Below are 9430 nucleotides of genomic sequence, written 5' to 3' on the forward strand. Positions count from 1 at the left end.
GAGCAAATGTTTACTTTGTTTGCAAAGCACTGGATGAGCAAGAGGAAGGTGAGGGGACAATTTTGCTTTACATGTGTGGAGTATCAGAGCTGGTGGTATGGATACTCAACCGACATCACTGTGAGTAATCCTTTATTTAAGAATAATGCAATTAGCATTTCTGTGTGCTTAAACCTCACCCCGGGGAGAAGGAACATAAGTGCTGATAAGTGCCGTTTACACCTTCCCTGATTAACCAATTCTCATCCTCTGCTGCTGTCTGTGAAACCGGTGTTGCAATCCTCAGCAGCAGTGTTCAGTCTTAGGATATGGGAGATGTACAATACAGTTGCTCTTGCTGTTCTCTCCTTCCTTTTAAAAGCAACTTGCTCCATCTGCAGCCTTTCTCAGGAGCATCCTCTAAACTGAACTGCTACAGGACCTGTTAGGTTGTAAGAGAAGAGATGCTCCATTTGGCATAATGTGGGAGTGAAAATTTGCCTTAGGAAGGGGATACTTCCAGCTGGCTGAGAATAACAACCCTCCTGTGCCAGGATATGATGGATTTATTCATTGCAGCGTTCACTGTGGGTCTTAGATATTTTTTACTAGGACAGAAGTTTGTGAATTTATGTGTCACATGTATTTCTTGCCAGCATGTCAGTGTATATATATATGTGTGTTCATATATACAAACAAAATAAACCAAAATGTGCAAATTATTGCGGAATAAAATAATTTTCCTAGCAATGTAGAGACAGGACTGATTCACAGCTGGAAGTCTAGAATCATGAAAGCATGTTATCTGGAAGCTTCTGCTCAAAGTCTGGCAATAGCACTTCTGTCTTAAGTACAGATTTGAATTTGGTCAGTTTTTTCATTTTGAAGAATTCTTTCTAGGAAAAGTCTAAGGAAGAAGTTAATGGAGAAGATTATTTCTAGATTTTCATTCCAGTAAAATTTGCCCATATAACATTGCCTTAGAGTGGAGAGGCATCTGGCTAGGTCACCATTCCAGTGGTGTATTATTACATCGGTGCCACTGTCAGTACTTTTGGCTGTAGAAATCTGCAAGTAGTAAAGCCTTTTGATTAACAATTCAGAGGAAGAAAATATTCCCTTGCTAATTCAATTCTGTCTTAAATCTTTACTTTTCTCACTGTATGACTGGATCTAACTGCATATCAATAAGCTCTACTGAGTGTTATTACATTAACCATCTGCATTTTAGCACACTGGATCTGTGTTTCCTAGAAGCACTAGCTTGGGTGAAGAACACAAGGTACTTTGGATTGCACTCTGAGAAAGCACTGGCTACATACCCTCTGCTGTCTGACTCTAAAACCACTGCCATTTTTTTTATACAGTGTTTTCAGCTCATTTAGATGGCCATAGTAGAGAAGAAATTGTTCAGGTCCTTTATTACGAAGATCAAAAGTCATGTTTACCATTTACATACACAATTTACAAATTATTCACAAAGGGAATAACAGATACGCAGGAACTGACAGCTCACTTCAACCCAGGCTGAGGACGGGACAAGTGTCATTGTTTCCTTGCTTCCCTGTCTTTACTGGAATAAAAGATATGTCTGTTTTGTGTTGTCTGTTTGTGTTAAACACCGATTTAGTGTTTATGAAGCACCTTTAGTTAGAATTATGCAAATGCTCACATGCTTTTCTTTATTTGAAAGAGTGCAGTGCATGTATAAACGTGCACTGGGATCTGTGCCCTTCACACTACTGAGTGTTTGTTGGTCAGAAATCTTGTCAATTAATACGGTGGTCAGGCTTGAAAATGTTGATTTGTACGATTTAACTGATTTCAGTTATGTGCCATTAAAACAAAAATGAAGTTTAATATCAGAACTCTTACTCTAAGAACTAAATTAAGTATGGCTGCTGTGTCTCTCAAGGATACTATATGATCTTAAGATATGTCTTAGCCATGTTGTTAGATGTCTTGGATAACACAAGTGATTTATTGCTCTTCCTTCATCATGTTTTAAACCATTTCCTAATGCTATTTCAAAGACTGGGAAACTTAACAAAAAAGAATCCTCTTTGAGAGATGTGGTAGATTAGCAAACTTCACAGAATATCTTACAGCACTTAACAAAAGGGAGAATGAGTTCCCAAATCCCTTGGTATGAAAGCACAATACCAACAGTGCATTAGCTGCCATTTAGCTAAACCTACAAATAACCATATTTTTAATTTTTGGTGTCCACTGGGAGGACAGTACGTCAAAATGCCTGAAGGAACACACCAATTTTGGAGCAAACACAAATGCAAATACAGAAATCACCAATGTGATGTTAATCCAAATTCTAAGCAATGAAGCAAAACACTTCACAAAAGTTGTTACATCTAGTCAGAATAATCCAAATACTTACAACAGTATTATGATATGACTTCCTACCCAGCTATCAGATATCCTTTACCATGAACCTTTCAGTATTCTCGGGGTGACAGATAATGAACATTGCAGATGCCATGGTAAACATAAAATACAGTAAACAGGCAAATATTTTCGTGGCACCACCTGTATATACATGTAGTTGTTGGAGCCTTATGGACAAAGCAGTGTTACAGTATGCCTTTGTTAAGGCTTCTCGCTGGTTTAAAAAGGTAGATTTCTCTTTAGGGAGATTGTCCAGCAGTATTGGTTTCCCATCTCTTCAGTGGAAGGTCTCTTTATTGATCCACATGAGACTGCGTGTTTCATTTGGTTTGCACTCGTACTCAATGCTGCCAAAGCTGTTTCCCCACTGGCAATGATCCCGTTTGTGGTAGTTGTAGAATTTGACTTGCCAGACTGTCTCAAAAACTCCAATGTCATTAAACTGTGAGGAAGAGGGAACACCAGTGTTAGTGAGCTGATTATTTTGTTGGTTTCTCTCTCATCCTGAGAAATAACACTCGTTAAACTGCAGAACATAAAACACCTGATATAGGGATTATTGTTCCTCAGTTCTATAAATCAAAGACCTGTGAAACCTGCTCCAGCAATCAGCAAAGTCTTTTGTGTGTAGTCATACATAAAACATGAATGATCAGATTCTGCATGTACTGTCCTCTTGCACTCACATCTGGGATAGGAGCAGGAGTAAAAATATTCAAGTTTGCCATCTGGATAAACGTTACTAACAACAAGAACCAAAGCCATAATCTTTCTGAAGATGACACAGCTTGTATATACTGTAGATCGTGTACCAGTGAGCTGCAGTGATACAGACCATCACTTTACCTTTATGCCATACCTAGAGGCTGCAGTTGGGAGTGGGAAGAGTCTTCTTTTGCTCAGTCTGAAACCTTTAATGTATCTGTAATTTTGGAGTCTTGTGTTTGCAGTGTCTTGACTGAGATGTGTTGATCTTGCACCACTTATTGCTTTCCTGGGATACTATTCCACATTTTAAATGAGACTTAAGCAAGAGAAGATCTGTGGGCATATCTGTAACTGCTAGGTGGAGATAGTGCTGTTGAGTAATAGGAGCTAGTAAAGAGATAATCAGCATGTTTAGTAGGTAAGTGTCAAATACAGTGAAGTAGTGAGACATTGACTTTAAATTGGCTGTGCATGCAGCTTTGAAGTGAATGAGACTATGGCTATAGTAAGTTTTGTAAAATAAAGGGGTTTTTCTCTTAAAGACACTGCTAGATATCAGAAAAACCTCAGTGAGGCTTCCAAGCATAAATTATGGTTTCAGTTTTAATGGTAATGGAAAATTTGAGCTCCTATGCCTTAAGACATTGCAGAGAATCTCAAGTGTGGGTGTGAAGCCTGTGTGTATTGCCATCGCTCCCAAGCCAGTGTGGCTTGTTCATTGTGTTACATTGCTAGAAGATACTAAATAGTGAATTTAGTGCTACTGAACAGCACCATTCTTCAGTATTCTTTCCCTTTAAGTATTTCCATCACTCACTTTAATGACAGCTTCTTCACTTGACTGTTTTCCATTCCCATCATGTGCCTGGGAGCTGATCTTTGTTCATCTGCCTGCTATAATCACACTTGCAAAGTCAGTGTGAGAGCCCTTTTACAGAGAAACTGTTCCTGATTTACAAGCAAAGTCTTCTGTATCCGGATTTTTCAGGACACATTTGTTTTGGGTGGTTTTTTTTTGGTTTTTTTTTTTTTTTAATTCAAGATGTGGTTTGTAAGGTGCTTCTGTGTAACAGACATTACTTTAAACCTTCCCTCCACCCACCGTGGTAAGTTAAATTTAGCCTTGACAATAGCAGAAGTTGCTGTGTGCTGTAAGTGGAGAGGTTTTATTCAGCTCCAGTTACAAGTGTTACCTTAAAGGAGTAACTGAAATATTTCTGCCACTTCCTTTGACTGAGAAAAAGTCTGATGTACAGGCTATTTTATCTCCTAGCATCTCCTTGCAACTAAAAATCTTAATTAAGGCCTTTATTTGATAGTCAGCTTTGATAGTAGTCTTGATATAATGCAAGCGAGTAAAGGTTAAGCACATTACTGTGCTTATTACTGTGCACAGTCCACAAAACTTGTCAGAGAGGAGCATCAGTCACCCTCGGTGCAGAAACGAAGGAAGAAAAGGCATTTGTAATAACATTTGTAGAAGGTGATATGACACGAAAGCAGCATTTAATTTCATTAATGTGTGAAGGATCTGATTTTCAAAAAGATAAATGAAAAAAAGCAAATTTAATTTTCCTTCAGTGGCCCAGTTTGCTGAGCTACCCTGAGTTGTCCAACTGCTGTGGGTTTCCAGGAGAAGGAAAAAATTAATTGCAAAGCTTTTCTACTACTGTGTGCCTCCCCCAGCCCAGAACTCAGCACATGCAGAAGCTCTATGGTATAATGAACATTCTGCATCCTCAGAGCTCCCCTGAATTCCCATGGCTCCTGCAGCTGAATCCTGGCTGCTCCACTGAGCTTGTACATGGGCATCTCCAGGGAGGAAGAACAGCCCTACTCTTTGCAGGTCAGGCTTCAGGTTAAGTGTATTCCCCTGTCTGCTCTTCTCTATCATCTGGTGCTACTGGAGTAAATAATTATTTAATCACTCCATCTACATTTGCATGCTGAGATGATTTGATAGCTCTTACTGTGACTAGAGGTCAGCTTCTTTCTTCAATCTTAGACCAGTCTGATCAAGAATAAAATGAAGCCACCTTCTAAAATAGTTCTGACTATTTAGAAGTATTAAATAGTTCTTCTAACTTAGTTTGCACCATTTGCCAGCATTTTGGCACTTTCTGGACAGTGTGACCAATCAGGTAACAGAAACAAATAATCAGATCCTGGAATCCAGAGGCGGGATTGCTTGTTTAATATGTATAAACTCTGAACCCCATGGGTCAGATGTCTACTGGCGAATTAAAGCAGCAACACAAATAATTGTTTGTTTAAAGTTTCAAAGCAGATAGGAAGAAGTTCTTATGGATCTTTATGGACCTTAAGTCATTCAGACACTCAGCTGGGAGTATCACACTAGTTTTTGTCTGCAGGACTGATCTCACAATCTGTTTCTAATGTGAATTCAGCTTTTGTGCCTTAAATAGTGTCCTCACCACTGTAGGATGCATCAGGATTCTGTCTGTTCTAGAAAAGGAAGTGGAGGCAGAAGTTCCTCATAGTTGAAGGAAATAGGAAAATTTAAAGCTGTTTGCAGAAAACTCAGTTGTGAAGATTCAGGAAGTAGGTATTCAAAGCAGTTTTCAGACTGGGATATGTGAGGCTTGTTCCCTAAATCTGTTACAGCTCTGCTTAGCTAAGCAGCTAAATGATGAGTTAAACATGTAAATCCCTGTTGAGATGCCCGATGTTTAATACTTAAAAGTATCAATTCTGGGTATCTAAGTCTGTACAGATGAACCTATCTATCAAGATCACCTCCTAAAAGGAATTGATGACCTGCTTAATGCTTGAAAATCCTATTAGCTTCAGGGTTAATGTCCCAGGATCTGATCTGTAAAATCGACTCTTTGGGCAAGTATTGTGGCTACTCATTCTCATGCTGCGACAAACGGTGTCAGAGCTTGTAACTGAAAATCAGACCCTCCTTCCATTTCACTCGTGATTTGACTTAGTTTTCTCCAAAGGAAAAGTTAAACTTCTAGATTTCCAGAGTTCCCATCAGTGCTGCAGTTAAGGGTAAAGGTGACCAGCAAAATAGGGATGCCTTAGTCAAAGCAGATTTTTTTTGGGAATGCTGTCCTTTCTCCTGGCGTAAGGTAAAATATAACTGCAATGGTCAACAGTGGCAGCCAGCAGCTGTGTTCAGCTTGTTGTGAAATAATATTGTGTTTGGTTTTCCTGGGTGTTAGAAGGAGGTGGCTGCATATAGAAGTGATTAATGTAGTACTCCACGTTAGTCTTAATAACCTAAGATTATGAAATAGTAATGTGATGTGGGTCTCCAAAATTAAGTTAGGCACACTGTAATTATTAGAAACACCTAATGAAGATATTACAGTTCTTATTCAGAAGGGGATTAATATACTAAACTATGATTCCAGAAAAAAAAAATACTGAAGAGCAGTATGAAATCTTGTGTGCAGTAAGCAAATGTCATACAATGCTGAAATCTGGTGGGCTTGTATAAGCTGGAACAGACTCTTAAGAGAATTTCAGATGAAGATGGCTTGCTGCCCTGATTCCTTTTTGTGGTACAGAAGACATGGAATAAACAGCAGGAATCTCTCACAACTAAAATCAGAAGAAGAAAAAAACAAACTACCAAAACAAAACAAAACTCCCCCTGCACACTGAGCATACCACCCAAAAGAGGGCTGTGGAAATCTGTCTGCTGCTCTTCATATCTTCTGTCAGCTCTGCTGCCTTGTGGGCTGGAGCTTTTGTCATCTCACTTTGGGGCCATGGAGCCTCTCTATAAGACTGGGGAGAGGAGCCACTTAAATATGAACTTAGGTTTGTGGATGCAGATAGTGGAAACAAATGGGAAAAGAGAGAAGACAGCCTTGGGTGTTGTTCTCATGCATGCTGAAGGTGACAGATGGAAGGGGAGAGCAGTCACCTCCTGTGCTTGGGGCATGCTCTGTGGCAAAAAAAAATACGGTGCTGCCAGGCAAAATTCCTGTATACCAAGGGATTGGATTTCTAGCCAAGAACCTGGGTGGGAGCAAATATATTATGTCCTATAGAAGGGGTGGGAGGTTCAGCTCACAATTCTTTCTGCTGCAGCATCCCAAAGGGTTTAGCAGGTCTCTAGAAAACCTCCTACTTCTTCCTGGCCCTTGCTGTTTTCTTGGGAGAGAAGGCAGCAAGACTTGTATTTTCCAGCTACGTTCTGGCCAAAAACTGACACAAAGCAAAGAGCAAGGCAGCAGCTGTGATCAGATTTTGCCTCAAAATATTTCACCATACTGTCTCTCTGTGAGTCAACCCCCTCGTCCTCCCATGGCAGCCTTGGAGAACCACGTACCTGCATGTTGACTTGGATGGGCTGTCTCTCCCCACTTTTGGTGTGGGGCACCCCTTCTGTGTCGTAGATCCCTGTGTAAGAGGCCACTTGTGCATCCCGGGATTTTTCTTCCAGCGGGACATTGACACCACCGATGCCCATGGTCCTACAAAAAGACAGGATCCACCCTTTCAGCCCTGAATTCCCCTTTCCTTGGCAGTTTGGAGCCAGCACGTGGGTTTTTGCAGCCTGGTAGCTTCTTGTGCTGGGGAAAAGCTTTCAGGGATTCTAGCAGACCTGCATGTGCTGCTGACTCATTGGGGCTCCTGAAATATGTCAGGGCTCTGCAGTCACCCGGGGAAAGGAGTAGCAAGGAGAGACAGGCGGGGTGTGATTTCGAATGGCCAGGGTGAGGTTAGTCGAACCTCTTCTGCGGGGCTGCCCCTCCACCCAGAGCCGCTTTCCCGTCTGGTCCCTGTCTCTGCCTTGCCACGCCGCAGCGAGGCTTGGGCATTGTGTAGGAGGGGGTTTCTTCCTCCAGCCAAAAGCCGCGGGGAGGGACGGAGAAAAAGAGCTGGGCTTGAAAAAGCTCCGGGAGAAGGCGGGGAGGGAGAGGGAAGGCAGCGACTCCCAAACGCGGCATCCCCCACCCCGAGCCGGCCATGAGGAGCACCGCGAAGAGCCGGCCGGAGACCCAGAAACGGGGCCAGCCAAGTCAGAGGGCGGGGAGCGACAAACCACGGCAGCCCCGCGCTGTCAGCCTGCCAGGAAAATACATTAAACGGCTAAAAATAAAGAGCGCGGAGGGCAGGGCAGGGCAGGGCCGGGCCGGGGGAGCCGCCCTGAGGAGGACGGCCGCACTTACGTGGCCTGCACGGTGCCGGGTCGGAGGGACACCTCGATCTTGTACTTGGCCCCGGTCAGCAGCTTGATGGTGCGGTTCTGGCCGAAGCGCTGCCCGTCCACCTTGAAATACACGGCCCCGTCGTTGGGCTGGATTTTGAGGGAGACGCTGATTTTCACGAGGCCGGGGATGTCGCCCATCGCTTGCGGCCGGCGGGGGCCCGCGGGCTCTGCGCGCGTCTCGCCCCCTCCGAGGAAAGGCGGCTGGCCGGGAGCGAGGGAGAGGAAGAGGAGGACGGAGAAGGAAGAGGAGGGGCTGCCGGATCCCAGCCAGGCCAGCCCTTCCCAAAAGCAGCGGATGAGATACTTGATTATTTATTTTCCCTCCCACTAATCGCGGCGTAGCATCTGGGCCGGTTGATGTCTTTTTCCCCCCCTCTTCTTCCCCCCGCCTCCACTTCATCACCCCGCCCCATATCCCGGTTTGGGGGACATTTGCAGCTGCTCAGATTGCAGTCGGTTTCCAGGGAGTTAATCCGGCCCCGATTACTGCAGCCTTAATCCCGCGGCTCGTCCCGGAGGAAACGAGAGGGGCCCGGGCCGGGAGCCGCCTTCAGCACCACGGGCGCGGACAGCGGCGTGGGCCCGGCCCGCCGCCGGAGGGCAGCCCCAGAGAGCCCCAAAATCTTCACCTGGGGGAGCCCCCAAACCATCCCTGATCCCTTCACCTGGGGAGAGCCCCCAGAGAGCCCCAAAATCTTCACCTGGGGGAGCCCCCAAACCATTCCTGATCCCTTCACCTGAGGGCAGCCCCAGAGAGCCCCCAAATCTTCACCTGGGGGAGCCCCCAAAATCTTCACCTGGGGGGACCCCCCAACCATCCCTGATCCCTTCACCTGGGGGAGCCCCCAGAGAGCCCCCAAAATCTTCACCTGAGGGAGCCCCCAGAGAGCCCCAAAATCTTCACCTGGGGGAGCCCCCAGAGAGCCCCCAAAATCTTCACCTGGGAGAGGCCCCAAACCATCCCTGATCCCTTCACCTGGGGGAGCCCCCAGAGAGCCCCAAAATCTTCACCTGGGGGAGCCCCCAAAATCTTCACCTGGGGGGAGCCCCCAAACCATTCCTGATCCCTTCACCTGAGGGCAGCCCCAGAGAGCCCCCAAAATCTTCACCTGGGGGAGCCCCCAAAATCTTCACCTGGAGGAGCCG

At 44.7% G+C, this 9430-nt stretch overlaps 1 protein-coding gene across 1 annotated transcript; it reads right to left on the bottom strand.

Moving 5' to 3' along the window:
• Positions 1-1374: 1374 nt before the first annotated feature.
• CNRIP1 (cannabinoid receptor interacting protein 1) lies at positions 1375-8596 on the bottom strand. Its single transcript, XM_066316491.1, has 3 exons — positions 8244-8596; positions 7400-7544; positions 1375-2824 (listed from the first exon to the last, which is right to left on the bottom strand). Exons 1-3 carry the CDS (start codon positions 8420-8422, stop codon positions 2660-2662), a joined length of 489 nt encoding a protein of 162 aa, XP_066172588.1. The 5' UTR covers positions 8423-8596; the 3' UTR covers positions 1375-2659.
• Positions 8597-9430: the final 834 nt, after the last annotated feature.

This window comes from Sylvia atricapilla, chromosome 3 (genome assembly GCF_009819655.1).
Source record: "Sylvia atricapilla isolate bSylAtr1 chromosome 3, bSylAtr1.pri, whole genome shotgun sequence".
NCBI lineage: Eukaryota > Metazoa > Chordata > Aves > Passeriformes > Sylviidae > Sylvia > Sylvia atricapilla.

Bases quoted from the DNA above. Each gene is read 5' to 3' on its own strand.
- CNRIP1 (XM_066316491.1), bottom strand. From the start codon at position 8,422: ATGGGCGACATCCCCGGCCTCGTGAAAATCAGCGTCTCCCTCAAAATC. The intron at 7,545-8,243 runs GTAAGTGCGGCC...GTCTTTTTGTAG, and splicing joins CCCGGCACCGTGCAGGCCAC to GACCATGGGCATCGGTGGTG. The intron at 2,825-7,399 runs GTACGTGGTTCT...TCTTCCTCACAG, and splicing joins CCATCCAAGTCAACATGCAG to TTTAATGACATTGGAGTTTT.